The sequence below is a fragment of the Hydractinia symbiolongicarpus genome, chromosome 9 (genome assembly GCF_029227915.1).
Source record: "Hydractinia symbiolongicarpus strain clone_291-10 chromosome 9, HSymV2.1, whole genome shotgun sequence".
NCBI classification, from domain to species: domain Eukaryota; kingdom Metazoa; phylum Cnidaria; class Hydrozoa; order Anthoathecata; family Hydractiniidae; genus Hydractinia; species Hydractinia symbiolongicarpus.
The window spans coordinates 25,890,289-25,915,272 of NC_079883.1; the positions used below are offsets into that span (position 1 = coordinate 25,890,289).

Below are 24,984 nucleotides of genomic sequence, written 5' to 3' on the forward strand. Positions count from 1 at the left end.
TTCATAAAAAATTGAGAAAATTTTCATATTTTTCCAAAAAAATTGAAAATATTTCAGATTTTAAATGTAACGCCACGAAAGAAAAACAAATTATTTCTATTCTCATGTTGAATTTTTGATGCATTTCGAAAAAAAAAACATGATAAGCCCAACCTCATTCCCAGGGCATTTTGCCTTGTTGATAAGTTGATATAAGCGGCGAAAAGTTATTGGCCACTCCCGTAATAATGGCTCATGGGCCATAGGACCCTGGGGAAGAGGCTGTGATAAGCCATAAATTTTGTAAAAAAAACATTGAGGAGATTTAAGAAAGTTGTTAAAAATTCTTCCTTTGCTGGATGTTTGGAGACTTTTCAAAATTATGAATTGAGGACTTTTGAGGAACTACGTGGCAACTCTCTAAACTGTTGTCACCCCTTCTTTGCAAAGGACGCAGTTTTGCGTCTATGATTCTTCCTTTGTTTTAGTTTGCTACGAATTGCGTACGTCAAGAGCGTCAAAACATAAACTTTGTGGAATACACCTGCTGCAATTAAGACTGTGTTCACCGTGGCGGATAAAGGTCGAATTTTATACCTAGGCTGTTCACTCGATATTACCATATTTCAAAAAAACGAGGCAAATTTCAATTTTCTTCTTATTTTAATGCGGCTCAAAACTTACTCTAATTATGTTGTGGATTGACTACAACATCAATTTACAATGTAAAAGAATCGGTTTCATCAGCATCATCTTCAACGTGCTTAGAAGTATTTCCCATGCATCTTTTATAAAAGAATTTATTTCGAACTTATGTAATCTGTAGACGTAATGCTGCAGACATCAAAAAATATTTTTTGGACCTTAGGGTAGATTAGAGCTGCTTGCTGAAGTTACATTTCAAACTTCGAACGAAAAACGTTTTTCTCAAATGCAACATAAAACATTGGCTGAGAGAAAAATAGAAGGAAAGGGAAAAGAAGAAGAAACCTAAAATAAACAAAAACAAAACAAAAAATGGAAATAATGATAAAAAAAAAGATAAAAAAATATAGAAAAAAAATTGTTGCTTTTTTTCCCTTTAATTCAGAACGGTAATGATTAAATTTTCCTCTAAATATTTGTGCGGGCTTGAGTTAATGATATGACGGTAATTTATCCCCTCTTATTATTACTGCGACATGCCCAAAATAATTATTTTTTCAGCCGCACTAAATGTAACGTAAAATAAGTTACTAATTACTTTAAAACTTATTTTTCTAGCAATCGCCATACAAAGCTCACACACACACGCATACTTTCCCCTCTTGGTTTGATCGACGCAAAAAAAAAACTATAGCATCCCTCTGATATCATACTCATCTAATGTGACAGGGCAGGTGATATTTTATATGCTTAAAAAATAAGAGAGAACCTAGTTGTCAATGAAGCCATCCATATAAAAACATATTCTCTAATTTGCGTTATTTTTTATATGCATTTTTGTTTCAGTAATTTAGTGATCATTAATTTCCTACAATAAGGAACTCTTCATAGACCAGATTATTGAAAAAGAAATGTTAATTCTCTAAAACAATTCTGAAGTATAATCCAATATTTTCAAAATAACCATAGTTCTAAGTGGCCATTTAAACCTGAAATTCTTGATCTTTCATGAGAGACCAAATTTTCCTAAAATCTTATCATATTTTCATACTTCCTGTTATTTCTTATTGGACACCCTGGTACTGGATAGGGTGTCTGTTCGCACGAAACTGAGCCTATCCGGATATGCGAAACGGAATAATACCGATAATTCCGTTGCGATGCAAAAAGTGAAATGATTCCGTCCGATATGCAGTCGTATCGTGTGAAGCATCGAAACAAAATGGCGACAATAACAGATAAAGAAACGCGTAAATTTTCATTCCAAGTAGCAGGTGACCTTTTTAAGTCAGTTTTTCTGGCTTGCCTGTACACATTTTGAAAAAAATTGACACGGTTAACAGAAGAAATTTACGAAGAATACACATATTAGAAAAATATCAAAATTCTTATCAGGCTGGCCATCATTCTTTTTTCTCTTACACCAAACACCTATTGTTTTAACATGAAATCCCAACTTGATATTAAAATTTGGGTAAAATTTCTCATAAGAATTTGCACACATTAACAGACCCAATAACACTTTGGATTTTGGCACATTCAAATTTTCGTTGCAAAAAAAATCAAAAAAATCAGTGTATAAATTTTAAAGCCTTTTATTTGTTCTGTGAGACCGAACTGTCCATTTGCTAAAATTTACTCTTCCATTGCGTTTTTAGTTTTAATATAAATCTGTCGTAGTTACTATTGAAAACGAAATTATTATACAAGAAACCAGATTTTATCGCTATTTCCTGGAAAATGGATTACGTTAAGCTGATTAATTTTTGCGAATTTTATCTATATTTTCGAAAAGATCAAATGAAGAAAATAAATCTTTCCGAAATTATTAAAAATTTAAGTTTTTTTTTCGCTTAAATCAACTTCGAGACTTTTTTAAAAAACTAGTTTATCTCGGTAGATTTTCTCTGCGATAAGAGCAAGTTCAATTAAAGACCAGCTCATCTCATTAACAGGCCTAGAATGTATAAATATTGCGAAAAATTGCTAGATTTGTGAAAATAATTCTTAGCAAATATAACCTGAAAAATGTTCATTCGTCAAAATTAATCCCCCAAATTTTTTATTTGTTTGGACCTCGCGAAAGTAAGTTTTCGTGAAAATTAATCAACTAAAAGTAAATATCCTTAAGTGCAAGAAAATCCGACCTACGTCTTAACAAACAGAAACATATTTTAAATATCAAGAAAATTGAATTCCAAACTTCACGTTTGAGCTTGACATTATAGGTACGTCAATATTAACTGAAATATAATGCGTGAAAGACAAACAAATCTGACAGACGAAAGCTGACATGAACGTTTTTCACATGCCTGGAACTTACACTATGTTGTTGGAACAGCGTGGTTGGTAGACTTATGTGTATGCTCAAAGATCGGATGCGTGGATAATGTCACGTGATATAGATCCAGATGATAACACAGAAAGTGACAAAGAAAAACATTAAAAAAATTAATTTTTTTAATTTTTACACAAGAAATATATATGCAACAAATGAACAACAAAAACATGTTAGGATGTAAAACAACTTTTCTGATAAAACATGACAACAATCCATGGAAAAACAAAAGTTGTGGAAATGTTTGAAAGTCTACAAATGTACTTTTATTAACAGCAGGTTGATGTTGTTGTGGTGGTGCTTTGGTGACCAAAACGTCCTGGCATGATAATGATGATGATTATCGGAGTAATGACGTGAAAACTGGACGGCATAAAATGACGATGATTTGTCAGTCGTGTTATTTGGACAGCGTCGATGGTCAAGTCTTTGACACCAATATAACGTCACCAAAGCATGTGACGGCAACATGTGACGATGAAAATGTTAGCATGGACTGAAAGTTATAAACTGTCTTTTTTGACGAAAAAAATATAAAAAATGGAACTGTCATTATAAAAAAAAATATGAACCACGTTTCAGCAAATAAAACTTGTAAAAAATACTTTGCTAAAATGCGTTTGCTAAAGAAATATGCAACTTTGTGGCAATCAAACGGTACACATTGCCATAAAATTGCCGGGGAAAAACAAAGAAAAATTAACGCCTTTGTAAGCCACTAGCCAATTCATTTTCGGCTTGCATAATTTTCTGATTAATAAGGAAGTATGCAATTTGAGTTTGATTCAAGTCTCCTTGGATTGTCAGAATCCTGTCGGTGGTACCGGGAGCAAAGTCATTTTTAGAGGAAAACTGTATCTTTGCACCGCTGAACTGGATAAACTCATGGACTGTTTTCCCCTGCTTTCCTAAAATTGCGCCAACCAATATATCAGGAATCTCCATCTGTATAGTAACCGTGGTTTTAATGCTGCTAATTACACTGCCAGCGTTTTGCGTGAGACCAGCCAGACTAGCTATTTGCTGGGAAGATCCCAGATTGCCAAGTGCACCGAGGGAGGAGTTTCCTCCAAGACCCAACTGCGATCCAAGTCCTGATTGTTGCAAGGCTGCAAGTGGGTTTTGTGAGAGTGCTGCTAATAGATTTTGGTTGTTGTTGTGACCATGTTGTTGAATACTGCCAAGCATGGAACCCAGGGCAGACAAATTTCCTTGAATGCCACTGTCCATATTGCCGTAATTGCCAAGACCGTTTGCACTGCCAGAATAGGTCAGGTTCTTGTTAGACATATTTTCTGAATCGGTTGCAATTTTTATTATGACAAGTCTTGCTGCTTCCATTCGCTGCTCTGTGTTTCCCGATATGGTAATGATACGTTCACCGTGAACTTTCGCTTCGTCTCGTCCCGTGATCATGATTTTCGCTTTGGTTTCTTCTTGCATGCTTTTGATCGTAGCGCCACCTCGGCCAATGACCAAACCGGCTGTCATGTTAGGTACAACTATTTTGACTTTCTGACCGCGTTCTTCATCTCGCTGATGTCGGTGGCTGCCACCACCACCCTCGTGTGCGTCTACGTGCACTTTGTCGACGATGTAATTATTCATGTCCACGATCTGATTAACTTCGCCAGTAATAATCACAATTCTCTCTTCTGTACCAGGATAGAACTCCCCACTCGGTGAAAGTCGGATTGTCGCACCGAAACGGCTCTGAATATCGGCGATATTCGCTCCACCTTTACCGATGATGGCACCAGCAGCATAATTAGGAACGAGCATTTTTAACAGCGGAACTGATTCTATGATGACAAAAAACGGAAATTAACTTACAGAAACTTGTAATTTAGAACATAATGAAAAGAACATATGGACATAGCAACAACACCTAATGGATATAACTAATATTTTATATTGTCAATATAATGTTATTATGGAGTCATGTGACAACTAAAAACTTCCTCGACCGCTGCACAAAACAAACTTTCACTCACCACCATTATTATGGGAATTCTTTCGTTTTGATTGTCTACCTTTGGATTCGTTATCATCATGGTCAGCCATGTAGGGTCTCTTTCTAGAATAGTTTTCTTCTGCTGCGTACTCATCCATTTCAAATTTCATTAGCAAAGTACTCAAAGTTGTTTCTATACTAAAAACAAACCACAGTATGAGTTTGGACTTTTCTCACACACCACTCAAAAGGAGAGTTTCTATATATACATACACGTCCTTCAGTATGTCAACAAATATGTATGAACAGAAATGATTAACTCAATGAAAGTAAACACTGCAGTTGGCCTCGGCGGTTTTTAAGACAACAAGAAACACAAAAGTTTTAAAACAGTATCACTAAAGCATCTCAGGTAACATAAGTAAAACATTTTTACAGAGCACGCGTCCTAAAATCTTTTATAGCATGTATATATACAATTATTAGAGGCAAGGTCCAACATGTTTGTAAAGAGAAAGTGTCCCCTAGCAGAAACAAGAACAGTCTCACTACGAGCAACTACACAGGGTGAAGACATTTCGAAAAACTATCATGTGTTCAGTCAAAAAAAAATTGGACTGGTGCCACGCAATAAACGTTGAGGTCATTGTGTACTTATGCTCTCATTAACATCCAACCACTTTATTTTATTTTTTAATGTTTTTGTAATAGAGCAAGTTATTATCTAATAATTAATAATAATTAATAATAATTAATAAGCACTAACACCCAAATAGATATAGTTTCTATTCACCTAATGGGTTGAATATAATTGCTTTCCGTTAAAGATCAATTTCGATATTTTAAGAACTAACACAATAATAATCATATCAAAATAAAGAACTCCTTCATATAGGTTTCTTATCACATTTACCATGGTTTTGAGCCTTGTTGCTTAACTTTCCAAAATTTTACCTAGATGGTAGAAATTTGGTGAAATCTAAATTTGTTGTACATAAAGTTGATTTTTTCATTTTTAAATCGTTCAAGGCATTACTTTTTTGCCATATCAATCATAAACTTACATCAAATAAAAAGTCAGTGGTCAACCCTATTTTCTTACCAATCAGTAATTTTAAAACAGACAAATAGTATATAAAAAAGAATTTAATTTTGCAGATTTTTGTCAAAAGTGCTAATACACTAATTTACATTAAGAGTTCTTCTCTTAAGGTAGGTTTGACCCAAATCTCTGCTTCAGCCATTAGCCCTTAACAACTCGATTGCTTATAGAGAAGTGTGTGTTACTTGTAAAATGTAAAGAACGAAACAATGCCAAAAGACAGTAAAAAATATAAAATATAACATGAAATAAATAGAATTACAAAGGCTGACCCTATTACATCATATTTAGATAAATTACGTACTTTCGCTTTCAAGTCTAGGAGCATATATAAGGTCTATTTTTGGTACTAAAACTCTAACTAACAGAAAAGGCAGACAAAACACATTAGAGCAGTTCACCATTAATAACTTTTCTAATAAATCTATTAATGATCATTGTAATAATTCATTGAACACAAAATAAACCTAAATATCTGTTATCTATATCTCAGATTTTTTTTTTTGCTCGTCAAGTTTTCTTAATGGAGTGTGGTTTGAGCAAAAAGAAACAAATATGGTGATGTGTGAAGTAGCTATTATCTACTCCGGGGCAAGTTGGTTAATACTATAAACATTTCATAAAATAGGCTTTAGAAGTACTCTCAATTATGTCAGAGAATGACATGATGATGGAACTGAGAAGTTTTTTCTTGTCCCTGCAAAAGCCTTTTGTATAATAACTCTATTTAACTACTAAAATCCTCATGACACTACATGCAAAGGAAAAATTGTCTACTAATTTCACCTGACGCAAGCCAATTTTTAGCAAGTTTTTTTCAAGAGAAGTGTTGCCAATGTTATAAACTTGACAGGGTCAACATCACCAAACTTGTTATATAGTTTAGATAATTACAGAATTGGTGAAAATCACTAATTTTACGTACTGCTCCTAATAAGTAAAATCTAATGAACACCTAATTAAGCCTGTTCCACAAAAACATAATCTTGCATCAATTAAATTAAGATAAAGTCAAAAGTACATTCTCTGAGATAAATAAGGATTCGTTTGTTCTAAAAAAAAAATTCTCTCAGAGACGTCAATAAACAACTATTTTGTAATGCATCTAAATTTGGCTACAGGAATCCTAATTTGGGTGGATAACGACAATTCTTTTTCTGCATTCTTAAAACTGCATAAAGGTTGAATCACTTACTCATTTTGTCACGCATAACATTGTTTGGCATTATTTTTAACCCCTCCCCACTCACATAAAACTAAAATGACTAAAAGCTCTAGTGCATACTTTTAGCTTACAGAACCTGGCTTCACTCACGAAAGTCAATCAATATTTTAGCTTAGTTGTGATCAGGTTAAACAAGGCACTGAAAAAATTGATTTAACCTTCAATTAAATGTACATCCTTAGATAGCGTTTTTCCATGACTGATATATGCTTACTTCTATACAGTTTAACTTAGAGTTACAAGACAGTGTTTAAACAAAATCTATGAGGAATCAGCAATTCCGTTGTGTTTGTGTAAATAGTTCAAAGGAATAGGAAGATAAAAATGAAAAGATTGGCTAGCAACATCTTTAAACATGACAGCACAATAACGAAACAAGCAGCTACAAATATTCAAACCTAGTTCATGTCACGAACGCTACAACAACCAGATATATTCAATATAACGTGAATTCACGACTTTATATTAAGGCCTAAATGCAAACACGAACACGTGAATTCAGACAAACTGTCTACATACTTCTGCATGAACACACTATTCAAAATTTAACTTCATCATTCTATACCACCTGTAGAGACAAATTATCGCACTTCTGCCCGGGGGTAACTTATGTTGTATTATTAAAGAATTTAATATTGTTGCTTCACGTGCAATCCATTTTAATTTAACAAAATGTGAATTAATTATAAAGTTATAAAGTTATATACCGTAATGACATTTAAATAAAACGGAATATAATATCTTTTCTCTTGTGTTTCAGAAATGTCACCCTATACAATTAAACAGAACGAGAGTCGTATGCAATCACGCGGAAGACCGGACCAGAGATGATATGTTCCAAAACAGAAAAAAATAGTCAGATATTGTATATCCCAAAATTATATACATAAGAATTAAATAAGATAAGAAAATTGTATAATGTAATTAACGAACATGTTTTTTCTTTGTATTCTTGATACCTTGTACAACGGTTAATCTGTTTATCGACTTTGCAGAAATGCAAATATAAGGCATGAACCACAACTACTACCATCTGATCTCCCCCCTGTGGCAAGAATTCCAATCCAAATATAGGAAGGTAGCTAGCTATACCTTCTGCTCCCAGTCTAATTTTTTTGTAGTAACATAGCTGATATTTATTAGAACCTTAAGTTAGAAAGCAAAGTTTTTTAAGAGAAATAGCCCTAGCCTATTTCTCTTAAGAAACTTTAGACGAATTGTTTTTCTAGCTAACTTTTGATTGTACATTCATGTAGAAGCAAAAAACAGTATGGTGTATGTATGATGTATGGGAATCTGCCACAGTCCGGTCAAAATGCAGTCTGCCATGACCCCCTAAAAGGCTAATTTGAATATTCAAAGTAATTTTGCTAAGCCTTTAATTAGCTAGACTTGTTTTTGAGTGTTTATGTTTTTTAAAAAAAGCCCTTCTCTAACAACCGTGTGGCAGGCAAAAAGATGTGGTAGCTTGCTGAAGAAAGGTCTTTTTTAGCCCATTTCAGCCTACGGAAACATTGTTGAGGCATTAAACTGTTATGGAATGTAGATGAATATTTTCTGATTGACATATATATTCATATAAAGTCGTAATGATACCTTTGTGAAAAGAAACAAACTAAAAAAACACCTTACTTCACCTAGCACACACATCTTTTCGCCTGCCTGCCACGCAATTGTTAAATCACAAATCGTAAACATTAAAAAAAGTCTATGAAACCAGCAATCAAACCGCCTCATGTATTCTAATAAGGGTTTCAGATGTATATCACTTTTAAAGGGGAAGTTAACTAAAACACTATTTTTGATATTTTATAGAAAAAAAGTCAACAACATTAAAATATTTAGTTTTGTTTCATAGGAAAAATCAAAAACCTCATGTTTTTTTTGAAAATTTCAATCAAAATCTTGACCCGTCTAAAAGAAAAAAAAAAGCTGGATCAAGCACGGTATACGTGTTCCCTTAAAGAAAAAACTACAAGGTTGACATAGTCTGTATAAAAACGAATTCCAGTCATTTTCTCAATCTATATTCGATGATTGTGCTTTTATCAAGTTAAGGAGATTATTTTTTAGTTTTAATTTTGTTTTTCACTTTATAGATAAAGATGTTAAAATTTATATTAATTGTTAATAAACAAGGTCAAACAAGGTTTTCAAACTATTATGATAGTTCTGAACATGATGAACGAGCTTGGATGGAAGCAGAAATTGTACGAAAATGTTTAAGCAGGAACGAAAGACAGGTATAAACGTAGTAATGTAAATGTTATATGTATATAAATGCTTTTTATGAACTGCGGAGAGCTGAGGTTGCAGATTTTGCTTTATATCATAATACCTGAATACATCTCTCTGTCTGTTACACAAAATAGCAGCTTCTTTGATCTTGCTGTGTAGTCTTAGAAAAAAACGGCGTTTGATTTATTTTATTTTATATCATAATATTTCATTTGTTTTTTATTTATTAATTACAAAGAATATATGGTTAATATTATTTTAAACATAAAACTGTTATTAAAGACAAAAAACAAAATTTAAAAAAATGGTAAAATTTATAGTGTGTAATGTAGTGTGCTTTATGATGAATGTGGTAATGGCCATTTTTAAAGTTTGTGGATTGTTTTTTAACTTTTTTGTTTTCCAAAAGATTTGTATTGTGCTTTTTGTATGTTTTGCATGTTAAGATAAAATTTGTCACCTTTTCTAGCTGTATAGATCTTAAAGAAGCCCTTACAAAAAAACTGCATAATGTTTTTATGTAATAAAAACAATCTTACATATCCTAAAAACAACATTTTATTATGTCCAAATTTGATCCCAAAAAAGCATAATTACATTAATGGTTGACACCATTTTTGAACAAAAGCCAACTTAGTTCGCACATATTTTGTTGATTTGTGACGTCAGACGGCGTACATAGCTCAGCCAGGACTTGTGAGGATGCACTTTTCTTGATCTTCCAAAAGAGATTATAATTTATTGTGAGGTTTGAGCAATGAGAAAGACACGTTAAATTCCAGTAGAACAACATTATTGTGGAAAAATTAATTTTTTAGCAATTTAACAACATTTAAAGTTTCATTTTTAAGTCTAGCAAATTAAATAAAGCACCTGTTGTCTATACAAAAATAGAACACAAGAAAAATTTCATAATAAAGTTAAATACACATAATGCTTATTTTTAACTAATAACTCATGTCTAAAACTCTAAAACTATATTTATAACGATGAAACATTATTTTATTTTAAAAAGAATAATTATTTCCAAATATGATAAATAAAATTACTCTTAGACAATCATGGGAGGCACAGTTTAGCATTTCCTTGATTTGTTAATTCAGAATGTTTACATCCTTACAGACTTATGTCACACAGGTTAGTATGTTATCGAGGAGAAAGTCCTAATCAACACTGTCATGGTGATGACCATAGGACTACCTTGACCTTAAATATCTCGAAACCAAAGCTCCAAAATATAAAAAAAATTAACACATTTTATATTTGCACTATAGTGAACATTTTTAGCGCAACTTGTTATCAAACCAATTTTAAGATTTTGGCTACAAATGTAGATTTTGAGCTGACTTAGCTATTGCTGTTGCTGTTTTTATAAAGTTTTCTATTCAGTTTGATATAAGATCTGATTATCCTAGCCAAAATTATTTATTTTATGTTTGGGTTGTGGCTATCTAGCTAGATGCTTATTTACATCTGACTAAAAAGTGAAATAGGCATATGTAGTTTGGCTACACCAGAATTCCTAATCAATAATTCTTATGCTAAATTCTATAAGGTATATATATAGCTACACCTTTTATTACTGTCATGAAAACCTATTCTACAAAATAAAGTTGCTGAGTGATTATTTTATGAATGAAATTAATAAAGTTTGGTCATTATGGGATAACTTTAATTAGCATGACACACAATTCACACTCACAATTGTACTAACTCGCAGCATGTTAATTTCTTCCTCATTCTCAAACAAACATTGATATGGAAAGTGATAGTTCTGTCGGCCAATTAGTAGATATACTTTTGACACTTCAAAAGTGTTAAAATGATAATCTTTAACAGTTTTATTAGGAAATACTTATGGAGAAAGAGCAAAATAAATAAATCACAAAACGATGATTAGTCAACCAAGCAACCTCAACCTGTAAACTGATTCCAGCTTGCAGGGTGTGGTTTATAGTTTTGATATCTGTGATTTTTTTACAATCGGTATTATTTATTTAGTGAATATTTTACAATCGGGTGTATTATATGATTATCATATTTCCTTTTTTCATTTGCAAGTTTTATTAAAATAAGCGAATATATATGAATTGCCAAATTTTTGAATATCCACATTTATTTTTATGTTTTTTTTATCATGCTGATGTTTGATTAAACTGGAATTTCATTCCAATTTTTGTTTTATAGTGCTCTTTCCTTGAATACCGCAACTTCAAAATTGTATTCCGCAAGTATGCATCTTTATTTTTCATCATTGGAATAGATGAAACTGAGGTATAACGCATTATACTGTTAACTAAAATATAAACATTCATAATATTTTATTCACCAAGTTCATCGTTAACAAAATGAATCACAAAAAACTTTTTTGATTCACAAATTGAAATTGTTAATTTCAACCAAAAAGAAAGGCAATTGTTAGAAAAACAGAAAGGCATTACTATAATTACATATTGATTTTCAGACTTAATCTTAAAGATTTTATGACATAATTCCTATGGTATAAACTCATATTTTTTGCAAGGTATTCAATCAGTCTGTTATAAACTAGAAATTTCAAATAAAATTTCAAAAAGTCAGGAATATGGTCAAAATTTTCAGAAAATCACATGTACCTTGTAATGTCACGTGCTATACCTTTTTGCTAAACTAGCATTTTTGCATTATAAGAAAACATGTTTAAAGTGATCAGAAAGCAGTTTGATAAGTGAGAAATTTTGCATCTTTTGGCGAAGCGGACACCCTGTCTTGTCAATTCGATTGCTGTAATATTTTGGAATTTAAGGGCTACCGAATATTAAACGATAAGTTTTTTTTTTCTTTTTTATGTGATAAAACGATGTATAAGTTTCAATCCTTGTATTTTTTGGAAATAGTTAGCCTGACAGAAGGTTACATCTTAATAATGCATTTCCTTTGTCACAGAATGAACTTGGCATCTATGAATTTATTCACAACATGGTAGAAGTGTTTGATAAATATTTTGAAGGGGTGGTAAGTTCCAGTTAATGTTTGTCTAAATCAAGAGATTAACTTTCTAATGTTAGGTTAAATAATTTTTTAATGATTTTTGTCGATAAACTGTACAGTAGATTTGTTGATTTTCCATCTAAAAATACGGTGCTAATACAAAGTAGTAGAAATTGGGCATAATTTTGGGTTATTTAATAGTAAAACCCAAAGAAATTTGGGAGCACTAAATATGTTCAATATAAGCCTTATAGTTATATTTGCGGCAAGTACTTTGTAATTGTCAAAAATAATTTTTACGATTTATCATGACATTTTGTGGGATCTGTATCCTTAAAAATGCTTTAACTCTGAAATAGTTTTTAATTTGGATATTGTATATACACTATACTTCTTACATTTTAGTGTGAATTGGACGTATCTTTTTTTTTTGTTGATACTACCAGTAATCTTCCACTTATTTGGTAGGACAAAAACAACGGATGTAGAAAAACTATACACTATACTTTTCTTTATGTCATTTCTTAAATAAACACAGTGTTATTTGCAGGTGTATGTACGAATAAAATTAGAATTGGAACATTAAGGTGTTTAATTTACACACACTATATATGTGCGGCAAATAAAAACGTTTCCTGAACATCTAAAAATCGACGCCATATAGACATTGCTCTAAAATTGGTTATGTCTGAAAATCATATAATCCATAAGCATAAACATTTCTTGAGAAATTCTTGAGAAATACAGAATATTTGCTTTATACTGCAAATTATTATCCAGGGAATGTGACCACGGATAACGTATGAGTAAGGGAAACAAAACATATTTCCTTAACATTTGACAGATGATGTTCAACTTGGAAAAAGTTCACATTATAGTTGACGAGATGATATGCAACGGATTCATTGTGGAAACAAGCAAAGTTAGGATTCTCGCTCCATTGAAAGTGATGGACAGCAGTAATTAAATCTTATGACACCAAATGAAGTGAGTTTAGATTCGTAGAGTTGTGCAGAAGACATTGAAAGGTGGTTCAAGAGTTAGAAGGCAAAAACATTTTGACGTTGTGAAGTTGCCTAATGATGAAAAACTAAAAAAAATTCTGTATTTAGTGTCACATCCTTATTGGTCCACACAAATGTTTGTAAATGATTAAATAAATTAATATGTTTTATATATGATAAATGTAAATGGTATTTTAAATAGACACCACATACCTTAGAATATATATTATATAACGATTCCTTGAAAATATTCTAGGAATCCTGGAAAAGCTGTTCAATATTAGCTATCATTGCCCCCTGCCCTCCCTCCCCCCAAAGACAATGTCTCTTACCTCTAAGATCTTTGCAGTACCTCTTTTAGCATCAGAACCAAATTTCCAATATATTTTTCCAGAATTCTAGGTCTAAAAGCTTTCAACCTGAGTACGCGATACTCAAATAGCCAATACATTGACCATTACTAACCATAAGACACAAACCAAAGTTAGCTTTTTTCATAGTAGGGCGTTCTCGTGAATAAAAAATAGTTTATTATGTTCCCACTTTGTATTTATTTGTTACTTGTACAACTTTTTTATGCTCCTACAACCTTAAGGGAAGAAATTTTCGCGGCTACGAATTTTCGCGGCTAGGAATTTTTCGCGGTATTTATTTTCGCAATTCGCGTTCCCGAAAATCATGTTCGCAAAAATTTCCCTTGAGGTACCTACGCTGCAATGTTTTGATGTGACTTTTTGTTGTATTTTATATCACACTAGTAGTATTAGAAATAACTAGAGGAATAAAAAGATTGTTGGTATGAGTCTGCCTGGAGGAAGTGCTGTTGTGGCAGCTAATATGTCAGTTCAAGTTGCACAGGCTAGTTTGGAGAAGGACTTTGATTTGTTACAAATGGTACTCGATATGATGACGTCAATTGAAAATGCAAAAGACCAGAAAGATGAGCTTACACGTAAGGTGAAAACGACTTAACTTCTTCGTATCAACTCGTCTTACAAAATTAATAGGCAGTGTAAACTAGACTATAAATTTGCCACCTGAAAAAAACGTAATATATTTGATGCAGTCAGTATTATTGCTGGAAAGACTTTTGCCACTCTAAAAAACTTTTTGCCATCCGGAAAACTTATTTAAAACTGGGTTTTAATATTGTAACTTGAGAAAGGTCACATAAAGAAAAGAAAAACCTTTAGTGGCGTCAAACATGTGTTATTTTTTTAGACACATTTAGTATATATTTTTTAATTCTGCGACTGTTCGTTTAACTTAAGGGAAAAAATTTCCAAGAGAACTAAATTTTCAAGAGAACTAAATTTTGGAGATTTTGTGGTTTGAATTCCTGCAACGAAATAACTAAATTTCCCGTCCAAGAAACGTTCTAGTCGTTTCTCGCTTATTCTTAACATTATTTTGGAGTAAAAGAAATATCCAGGTGCATGAAAGGCTCAAAAATAGATCACCTCTGAGCAGAGTACGTTTTGTTTTACATAATAAAAAATAATTTTTTTTAGCATCACTTCTTTCGTTGTTAATTACTCGTACAAGACTTTAAAACGTATTTTCCATTGTGTCAGGTGCTTGCTTTCAAAACAAAGATGGCGCAATGTCGTGAACTGCTAAATAAAATTCCTGGCTTAGATAATTCACCAGAAGAACAGGAGAAGTTGTATCAGAAGTGTGTTGTCGATCTACAAAAAAAAGAGTAAGACCACTTCTGTTTGTTTTATTCCCTTGTTAACTTTGGGTATCTTGTGTTGGATTACACTCCATTCAAAATAAAGACCATCGTAAGGATTTAGGAAACACATTTTTTAGCGATCGAATGTTACGATACCCCCCTTACTCATGTTCCTTTTTGTTGCACATATCATCCACCCGCTTATTTAGGAGGGGCGAAAAGGAAGATGTAAAATCATCGTTAGAAATTTCTGTAGACACTGAGTTGGATCCTGTGAAGTAAAAAAATAGTTTATTCACTTAGAAGAAGAAATAGTTTATTCACTTACTCAAATTTTTTTTTCAGGGAGGCTTTGGAGAAATTCAAAATGTTAAATGTCATTACAGCTGCTTCTGTTAAGCAAGAAGAGCCGTGACCGAAAGTTCACAATATATACCCATTATGGATGATTATCTCAGGCGGTTACTGTAAGGCTATGGAAACGTCGTACTAACCGCTGGCAAAAACTTGTGACTTAGGTGCTTCATGCTTACTTTGAGGAAATAGTGTGCCGTTTTGAATAATTTGGGTGATTTCACGCAAAGTTTAAATGTTATGGTCATCAACATTGTCACTAATTTGTAATCAATAATTTTACGATAATAATATAATGATAATTATAATTTTATAAAAGACTTTTCAATTCTTCTTTATATTTTTGTTGTTGTTCTTGCGTTTTCTTCTTATAGTGTTTTTTTATCAATTGGTGCGAAACCTTGACAAACACTGCCACACCCACAATGAGAATCACGCCGAAAGTCGTGCCAAGAACTGTATACAACATCTTGTTGGTAGGTTTGCGAATATACCAGAATTCCGCTAGGAGTGGCTCACTGTTTATACTTCCGCCCAAACCTATGACGTTGCAATAGGGCGGTGCCCACCCTGGTTTGCAGTGACAGTTGTGTTTGTTGTTGCATACGCCGTTACCAAAACATTTATCTGAACATGGTGTGATCTTATTTAACGCTCGATATTTGGATAGTGCTATGCAGCTTCGGTTCACACAGATATTGTCGTGACCACACCTGGTACCTAAAAGAAAAAGGAGACGAAAATTTATTTATACGAGTTTTCCGCTCGTGGAAATAAAAATTTTGCAATAATTTCTCTTTCTTACAAGCAAGGACTTGCATTCAACAGCCAAGAAAAAATCTATGCATCCCAACAAAACAGTCAACAAAAAGAACAAGTATATAGGCCTGGAAACTAGGTAGACAAATTGACTTACCATCTTTTGCCAATGAAAGATCTCCATCGTTAGCGTGATTATATTCATCAATGTATTCTTTACTGACACACTCCATCGTTTCACCAGTTGTTCTCCATCGTATTTTATTCGCAGATTTATGTGTGTGCATTTTTAATTCGCATTGCATTTTGCCACAATATGCATCAGCCGAGTCACATGATTTATACCCTAGTGTTGTCTAGATAAAAAAAATCTAAAATGTGCACTACTGCGATTAAATAATATTTCTAAAATCAGTATTCCTAGATTCCTACCAGAGAAAAGACTTCAAAGTTTTTTACGCATTGCTTTGACATCAAAAGATATTGACTTATACACTTTCTCACGAAAATATCGAAACAATGGCACTTTTTGGACCAGAATTAACTCGTGAATCCTCCGCACTCGCAGAAGTGCTACCTTTTCAGATGCGTAGGTCAGGTAATCTGCGTTTAAATTGCTCTAGTCAGACATACATGTCTGCTGTATGAAAATTCCACTGTAAACATTGACAAGTGAATCTGGTAAAAAATAGTCTACACAACTATTTTGAAACAAACTTCGAAGTTCTCTAACTTTTCTTGATACATTTTGTGAGAGAATATAAAAAGCCGATGAACATTCCTAAAACTTCTAACAGCTTCGTTTTGCATTTTTGGGGGTAATGGAAGTGAAGCTTAAAACCATTTTGATTTGTGAAGGTTTGCACTATTCACTTACTTGCCACGTGTAACTCAGTTAGATGAATAGAAATCGAGGTCAACTTTCCATGTTACTAGACAAATCTTTTGACTATCTGCCCTATGTTTTTGATTGTTTTCAAGGAAAGGTCTTAAACGTCCCTTCACTCACCTTTCCACAATGTCCAAACTCCACTCCTTTTGTGTTGAATTCTTTATAACAGTACCCATCAGCCGACTGGCTATTGTTTCCAAATAAGTCTTGACATTGGTGATGGTGTGTTAGGCATACACCGGATATACAATAACCCTTACCGGACGAACAACTGGCAGTGTCTTGGATATGGACGTCCATCGGACATGTTGGTTGTAATCCGGAACAAAACTCTGGTAAATCACATTCCCCGCGCTAAAACGGTAACACAAAAGTTAAAGTAATTTCCTATTGGCATAAACTCCTATGATATGCCGATAATATTCCCGTCAGAATATCATAGGCGTAGAAGGATACAAGATGCTCTGGAGACAAGCTTAACCCTCTAGACCTCAACTTTCTTAGCAACCGTTATTTCTTACAAACTTTACTACTAGTAACGTTATAATTTTCGATAACAAATTCCTTCTCGGCTTTTAAATAGCAAAATCGAGCAAAGTCGATATTTCAAGCCGTTTTACGTTTTCTGGGTTAATAAACGTATTAGAAATTCTCAGAATATGGACAAAGTCGTTAGAGTATGAACAGTTCAAAACTATGAAATACATAAGCCCTCTGAAAAAGGCTTAGTACTTCCAAATGACAACAAAAATTTGTAAATAAAAATAAGTTTGGATAGTGAGAGCACTTCTAATATTAACAACATAACATTAGTGTTCCTACCTGGTAACGACATAGTGTGCTTCTAGCTTTAAATTGACAATTTTCACAACATTCACCAAATGCACAAGTAGCATTTTTGAATAATTTACACGTAATTTGATGACAGCAATATCCAAACTTTGCACAGTTGCCAGGACTTCCACAATCACACTCCTCTCCACTTTCAATGATACCGTTCCCACATACTGCAGGCTTTTTTATGTTTAAAGGGAAATCGAACAAACAGCTTCGGTGGCTAAATGAAGAAAAGTTTAGGGTGTAGACCAATTGGCTTGAAGTGCCGCCATTATTTTCGAAAACTAGGAAAAGTTGTGAAATTAAATAAGAATTGAAATTCAGGGAAAATATTAAACAAAGTGAGAAGAAGACAACATTATTAATGAAAAAATCTTACCCGCTTTCGATATGCTCTTCAAACTGATTTTTGCTACACGATGAAAAGCTTTTTACCGTTTCATCCAATTGATGACTCATTATGCATCTATAGTTTGAGTGATCGAGACAATGACAAACTTCATCGTCGTGATGCATTGCAAGATTATGTCCTATTTCGTGGGCTATTACGTTCGCTACGTATTTTGGGTTACTGTGGAAATCTTGATTTATTCCTGCGGAGTACGCAGGATAACATATTGTCCCAATGGGTGCTTTTCCAACAGTTCGTCCTACAACAATTAACTGATAATCATGTAACAGGTGATCAAAAATAATTTAGTAGTGCTTAACCCCCAACTCCAGCTAACCTGTTAGTGTATTTCATGTTTAAAAGTACTTATTTCGCATTTTCTTATTGGTCAAGACAGCGGAAATAAATATAAAGTACTAGGCGTTAACCCGTGGAAAAATTCACGAGGTCGTCCGTCATTTATATATCGCATTTCGTGTTTCCGTAACAGGACGTGGCTTCCGCGGACATACAGACAAAATACGGCTATTATTAAAGAGACTAGTCGTTGCCCGTGGGAAAATTCACGGGTTCGCCCGTCCATTATATTTACCCGTCGCAACAAAGTAAATAAAAATATATCGCCTTTGATTTTCGTGTTTCCGCAACATCATTTTCTAACTCAGCGGGGGTCCGCGCAGAGACAGACAGACGACGGCTATTATTATAGAGACTCGGCGCAGATATCTTAACACAACCTCGATCCCAGGACTTTTTTTTTCTTAAGTGACAGCGAAAAAGAAATACAAGATATTTCTATAAAAATTTCTTTCTCGCTTTGGAATCAAAAAGAGAAAAAAAGCCCTGGGTTAGAGGTTGATCTTAAACACTGATGAAAGACGAGCTTTTATAGCAGCTGTAGAGATCTAAACATTTTTGTTAATGTAACGCTATTGTCGAGTACTGGTACCTGCTCTCATACGAAGCAGTCTGGGCACACACGCTGTATTTATAGTGACCAATTTATCCATACAACCACCTCGATGGTTCCCAGACCACGTCCTATTAAAGTTAGTAGTGACTATAACCAAAACAGGTGACTTTGCTAAAACAAGAAAAGTTGAAGCAAAATTTATTATACTCACCCTCGTCAAACGAAGTCTTTGTGATCAATTGCGCATTATCGTTTCGTACTCGATTATTTATATGAGTTTTTCGATACCTCATAAATTTCCACATTGTTTGATGGGAGTTGCTTGTCACTTGCATTAAATCTTTCTCCGTCCAAATCTCAATTCCGACTAATATAATACGAACACGAAGCGGTCGGAATTTCTCGTCTAAAAGTCGTGCTATAGTTTCACAACGTTTTTCAATATGTGACGTGTTTTTGTTAAAAAAATTATACACACTTTGGTCGTTAACTAAATACAGTTCTAAAAACTTCACCGCATGTCTAATGTCGGATTTTACATCTTTGCGATATCGAAGAGGTTTTCGTAACCCGTGTAAACCCGTGTTTCTATTTTCCTTTTTTTGATTCACTATACTCTGGAGCACGTGTTCTACTTCTAAGCTATCCACTGAAATGTTACTATTTTTAGGTATTAATTTCGGTCTAATAAAAATGCTAAATCTACTAGTTATAACTGATCCTGTTATACCCCCGCAAAGATTTAAATTTGCGCGAGATTTCTCGTTCTTATTCACGGTACCAACATATTGGCAACCATTTTGTGAATCGTTTCTTTTCTGGTCTGTTTCTTTCTTCGTAAGTTCTAGAACCAACGTTTCTTTAGCGTGAATAAAGATCTTTAATTTAATTGGAAATACTTCTCTGTCAACGAATTCGGTTAAGAGCATTGGTGTGATTATTTCGTAGGGTTTGTCGAGACTTTTTAACGCTGTTGCGGTTAAAGAGAAGGTGATGAAAACACGCATGCATAGCATAAGCATTTTATCATCCTCTTGTATTGATATTTCCCCACAACTACTTTAATCGGCTTTTCCTTACTCTCAAAACATGATAACAATACAAAGAGTGGATCATGTCTAAATAATTTGACGTCAGAATTTTATTAACATATTACGTCATTAAGAATGTTGTTTTTTTTGTATCTGTACTTCTTTCTGCACAAATAAAACCAGGCGACCTTGTGTATTAAATGTCATAACGGTAGATACTTCTTTTTCGAAAAATGAAGTTATTTTGTGGCCAGCTGAGAAATGGCAACCTCGTCCCCAGGCCCATTTTTCTCTTTTTGACAATCTCGGACGGCGAGTAGAAATCATTTCTTCGCGCCGTCTCGGATATCAAAAAAGCGAAAAATTGCCTGGGAACGAGGTTGGAGAAATGGGTGAATTTTTCACCTCCCTGTTTCCTTAGATCAACGTTATACCAATATGGACCCAATCTTTCAAATTTCGAGAAAAAAGTAAGAATCGTACTGTAATTAAATCCGTTTTTGCCGTGCTATTTTGTTCATAAATAAACTTTTTCTTATCAAATTATCCAGTTTACAAAAGCCCCCATCATAATCGTAAATACCTGAGAATTTAAACTCAGTTGAGACTTCAATGAAATGAAAATAGAAAAAAGTTATAAGTAAATGACAGTGAAATCACAGTTGTGTAAAAAGGAAGATTTGAAAAAGTGTGATATTTTCAACAACAACAAAAGAATGTTGATAGTTTCGGTTAAACTGGTTTGGGTAAACAAAGTTTCTCTTTAAAAATGTTGTCACTTCATCCGTAAATTGGTGCACCATATTAAAACACTCTTTGTTTTGCCTTGTTTACCCACGGTATGTTGCCACAGTTACGTATGTTTAGAGTCTCTGTTAAAAAGACTTATGATAATTAGAGAGCAGATCCTCTTTCTTCTTGTTAGAGTTAAAAAAGATATTTTTGATTTTAAGTGTGGAAAAGAAGGTTTCAAAAGTAAGTAGACGGCTTACACTTGAATGCAGGAAAGAACTAAGATTTGAATATATAATGGCAAAATTATTACATTACATTCTTGGTTAGAGAAAATGCATAAGGCAAAAAAAATTAAAAAGTGTGGCATTCAAGACAGAGCTGCGTTAAGTACAATGCTTTATTGATATGTGCAGCTTCCATTGCAGTTGGTAATAAGTACAGCTTATTAAAAAAAATATGGTTTCCAATGTCCTCAGCGAATAATGAGCAATTATAAACAAAGCGATAAAATTGAAACAAGCATAATTCTATTTGGTCATCATAAAGCTTATTATGAAATAAATCCACCTTGTTTCATCTAGTTAAAATGGCAGACACCGAAAAGCGGGAAAACAAAACAGCAGAACAAGCAAAAGAAGAAACAACAATAAAATCAACTATAGATAAAGAAAAAAGATTAAAAGAAATTGAAGCGAAGGTTACTGATATCACTGAAAGATTGGGGGACTTACAAGCGGAATTTTTTAAAGGTATCGGCATATAAAAATTACAGAAAAAAACCCCAAATACTTCAGCCAAAAAAGAGTTTACAGAAGACACTTCAGGTTTATCGCAAAATATTTGCATTTTGTAGTTCTATAAAATTAGACCTTTTCTCGAGAGAAAAACTATTAACAGTGATTTAATCGACTTAATCGTTGAACGGTAAATCGATAAGAGAGGTGCCTGAACAAAACGTTTAAGGAATATAAGGGTAATCTTAAAGTTCTTGTGACTTAGGTAGAGCAAAGTTTAAGAAAACAGACTGAAAGTAGAACTGGAATAAAATGGTAGTTGATGTAAACCAGCATTCAAATGAAAAATATTTTTTATTGTTTATTTCCACTTTGATAAGTCTCCATCCTAAACACCACGGAAGAAGCCGCTAATTATAAAGCGAGACCGTGCTTTTTTTTTAGAACACAACCGCTGATTATTAAATGCGGTCGTGTTTTATAGTTGCAGCCGCGTTTTATAGTTAGCTTGATAGTTAGCGGCCACTTTTTTTGAAAAATGTATTTTAACGACCAAATCAGCCACAATATCCAGTTGTGGCTTTTCCGAATTGTTGTAAATTTTGACTTATTGTTTAAATATCCAAATATAATTTCTCATTGGACCATTCTAAGGCAAGAATGTTTTAGCGAATTTTCTTCCGCAAACACGTTTTCCCCGAAGTTAGAGAACAACACCGTAGTAAATCGTAATACACCAATCTGAGAGTTATCGTACATACAAATTTGTAGCGATTTCAAAAAAACAATCATTCGGACTTTCACGTTCTTCTGTAGAAAGGTTCAAAGTTAAAAAGCTTACCTTTAAATTAGTTACACTTTATTATCGATCACAAATCAATACTACAAACTGAATTCTAGTGCATATATTGATCATAAGTTACTGTAACTTTGTCCGATGGGAAGTTAAATGTTGAAGGTTTTTATTTAAACTTTAGTTGTTCTTTTTTTGGTAGGTAATCTTGTAGGACCAGAAGCTGATAGACTTGGTAGACCTCTTCGTAAGGAACGGAAAAAGTTAAATCTTGAGAAGTACGAACTTCTGGGAGTACCACCAAAACCGGAAGTGATGGAGGAAGACGATGACTAAATGTATAAATAATGTTGTATTAAATACAAATAAAAATACAATATGAAATAATATGTAAATATGTATGTTCATATCAATAAATAAAAACTACATTAATAAATGCTTGATAGCGCGACAAAATCGCAGATTACAGTATTCTCTTCAATTAACAGACACTCTAAAAGACGGACACCTTTGATTAGCAATCACTTTGGTCATACACCGGCTGTTTTCTAGTCAAAGTTTCATAAAAACTTTTCAAAAAGCTGACACTTAATTAGCAGACATTCTTATTAGCGGATAATTTTTGCACCAAATAGCAAATAAGGCTTTTTTCTCCCAAAATTAATGGACAGTCGAAAAAATTAAAAAGCGAGCCAATAAAAACAGACAAAAATAAATAGTTTTTCTAACATTTATTTCAAGCATTTTACAACTTTTGTGTCCAGCTTGTTTTTAATCTCGTCAATTTTCTTTATCAACCACTTTATCAGCTTTTCATGGCTATGAAAGCGATAAATAACAGGAACCTCTCCACCATAGCCACCTCACATTATCATTTGTTATTTTTCTCTGTGATACAAAAATTGGCTTTATTTTCTAATTTGTGCATTAAAATATAAAACTTTTCAAAAGGCGGACACTTCCAATTAGCAGACACTTCGGTCATACACCAATGGTGTCCGCTAATTGGAAACAGAAACTTACACGAACTACGAATTTGATTCTGTTTTACCTTGTTAATGTTATTGTACAATCTTTTTTTTACTAAACTATAACTATAACTATAACAAGATGAAATGCTAACATTTGAAAAATTTTGTATTATTTGTCTGCTTTCACTTTGTTGCCATAGGTAAACAGCTATCTATTTAGCCCCCAATTACAGCTTAGTAAAAATCAGATTGATCAAAATAACAGAAATAGAAATAATGCTCAAGATCAAGAGCTTTTCTACTAAGCTGACTAATAAGGTTAGCTAGCTGGCTTACAATGCTCCCTCGAAGTCTACGTTCGTAGCCCAAATCCTAACATTCGTGAGCTTTAGGTATATAACATGTGGCTGACAATATATTTATCTTAATATTTAAAAACACATAAAAATCAAAAATAAAAAGTTTTTAGAAGAACGTCAATGCAACAGCTTTCAAAATGGCTAAGTCAAATTGTTTCATAATCCTCCGTCCGTAAAATTTGGGTTCTGCGTGGATTTTCGGAAATAAAGCTGCGTGCAACAATTAAACAGAATACGGTTATTATAAAAGAAACTAGTCGTTAGCCCGTGGAAAAATCCACGGGGTCGCCCGTCCTTTAAATTAACCCGTTGCAACAAAGTGGACAGAAATACATCACATTTGGTATTGATGCGCATTTTAAAAATTTTGTGTTTCCGTTACGGGACACAGCTTTCGCGGACACACAGACAGGCAGACGGAATACGGCTATTATTATAGAGATTAAAAGTGGATAACGCCTTTAATAATAGATGTTTTCAATGTTCGGTTTGAAATACGGTAGTTGCTAATAGTAACCATTAAACGTTTTCAAGAGGCTGGTTTTTCAATGGAAGTAGAATGTTGATGTAACGCAGAAATACTAAGTACAAAGAACGGTAAAAGTGTTACTTAATACCAATAACATTTTACTCAGTTTAATAGTTTTAGACTTGTTCTTATCATTCGGCGAAATCTTATTGCGCACTTCTCTTAAAAATATTTGAAAGAATCTATCTTTGATTTCATAAAGAAGAAACCAGGTCTTTTTAACCTCAATTTTACCACCGTGAATAATAATTGTACTTCCATCATTATCATTAGTCCTTTTAACGTTTTTTCTTTTCGAATTCATTTTTTTCATCAGATTCAGAATTTTTTCAATATCTTTCTTGTTATTTGTAAATTGGGACAACGTTAATATTATAATCAGTAATTGATGTTTTAAGATGACCGTTACCAGAGTCTAATTGGGTTAGGTAACGTCGGAACTAAGCACTTGTTGGATGGATGAAAATTCCGAATGTTGGATGATACGATTCTTTGGTTTGTACAAAAACTTCATTTGAAACTCCATTTCAGTAGCTTGTTCTTCGAAAAATTA

General features: G+C 33.2%; 5 protein-coding genes across 7 annotated transcripts; 3 read left to right on the plus strand and 2 right to left on the minus strand.

The window, feature by feature from the left end:
- Nucleotides 1-3,051: 3,051 nt before the first annotated feature.
- Nucleotides 3,052-20,905, minus strand: LOC130656318 (RNA-binding protein Nova-1-like). Of its 2 annotated transcripts, none has more exons than XM_057459149.1 (3): nt 20,902-20,905; nt 4,957-5,115; nt 3,052-4,764 (listed from the first exon to the last, which is right to left on the minus strand). In XM_057459149.1, exons 2-3 carry the CDS (start codon nt 5,084-5,086, stop codon nt 3,662-3,664), a joined length of 1,233 nt encoding a protein of 410 aa, XP_057315132.1. In that variant the 5' UTR covers nt 5,087-5,115; nt 20,902-20,905; the 3' UTR covers nt 3,052-3,661. The 2 variants fall into 2 exon arrangements, with proteins under 2 accessions (XP_057315132.1, XP_057315131.1); XM_057459148.1 differs by lacking the exon at nt 20,902-20,905 and adding an exon at nt 7,642-7,666 and having other exon boundaries at nt 4,957-5,114.
- On the plus strand, nt 9,342-13,692 carry LOC130656319 (AP-4 complex subunit sigma-1-like). Of its 2 annotated transcripts, XM_057459150.1 has the most exons (5): nt 9,342-9,486; nt 11,669-11,755; nt 12,407-12,475; nt 12,857-12,868; nt 13,296-13,692. In XM_057459150.1, exons 1-5 carry the CDS (start codon nt 9,349-9,351, stop codon nt 13,416-13,418), a joined length of 429 nt encoding a protein of 142 aa, XP_057315133.1. In that variant the 5' UTR covers nt 9,342-9,348; the 3' UTR covers nt 13,419-13,692. The 2 variants fall into 2 exon arrangements, with proteins under 2 accessions (XP_057315133.1, XP_057315134.1); XM_057459151.1 differs by lacking the exon at nt 12,857-12,868.
- On the plus strand, nt 13,879-15,805 carry LOC130656320 (mediator of RNA polymerase II transcription subunit 9-like). Its single transcript, XM_057459152.1, has 3 exons — nt 13,879-14,412; nt 15,030-15,157; nt 15,479-15,805. The coding sequence occupies exons 1-3, from the start codon at nt 14,254-14,256 to the stop codon at nt 15,546-15,548; spliced, it is 357 nt and encodes a 118-aa protein (XP_057315135.1). The 5' UTR covers nt 13,879-14,253; the 3' UTR covers nt 15,549-15,805.
- LOC130657873 (zinc metalloproteinase-disintegrin-like batroxstatin-1) lies at nt 15,782-20,401 on the minus strand. Its single transcript, XM_057460865.1, has 6 exons — nt 19,434-20,401; nt 18,355-18,667; nt 17,961-18,195; nt 17,256-17,492; nt 16,404-16,602; nt 15,782-16,207 (listed from the first exon to the last, which is right to left on the minus strand). Exons 1-6 carry the CDS (start codon nt 20,299-20,301, stop codon nt 15,798-15,800), a joined length of 2,262 nt encoding a protein of 753 aa, XP_057316848.1. The 5' UTR covers nt 20,302-20,401; the 3' UTR covers nt 15,782-15,797.
- On the plus strand, nt 20,749-23,432 carry LOC130657875 (uncharacterized). The gene is made up of 4 exons (XM_057460866.1): nt 20,749-20,780; nt 21,209-21,285; nt 21,627-21,794; nt 22,775-23,432. The coding sequence occupies exons 1-4, from the start codon at nt 20,749-20,751 to the stop codon at nt 22,906-22,908; spliced, it is 411 nt and encodes a 136-aa protein (XP_057316849.1). The 3' UTR covers nt 22,909-23,432.
- The last annotated feature ends 1,552 nt before the right edge of the window (nt 23,433-24,984 follow it).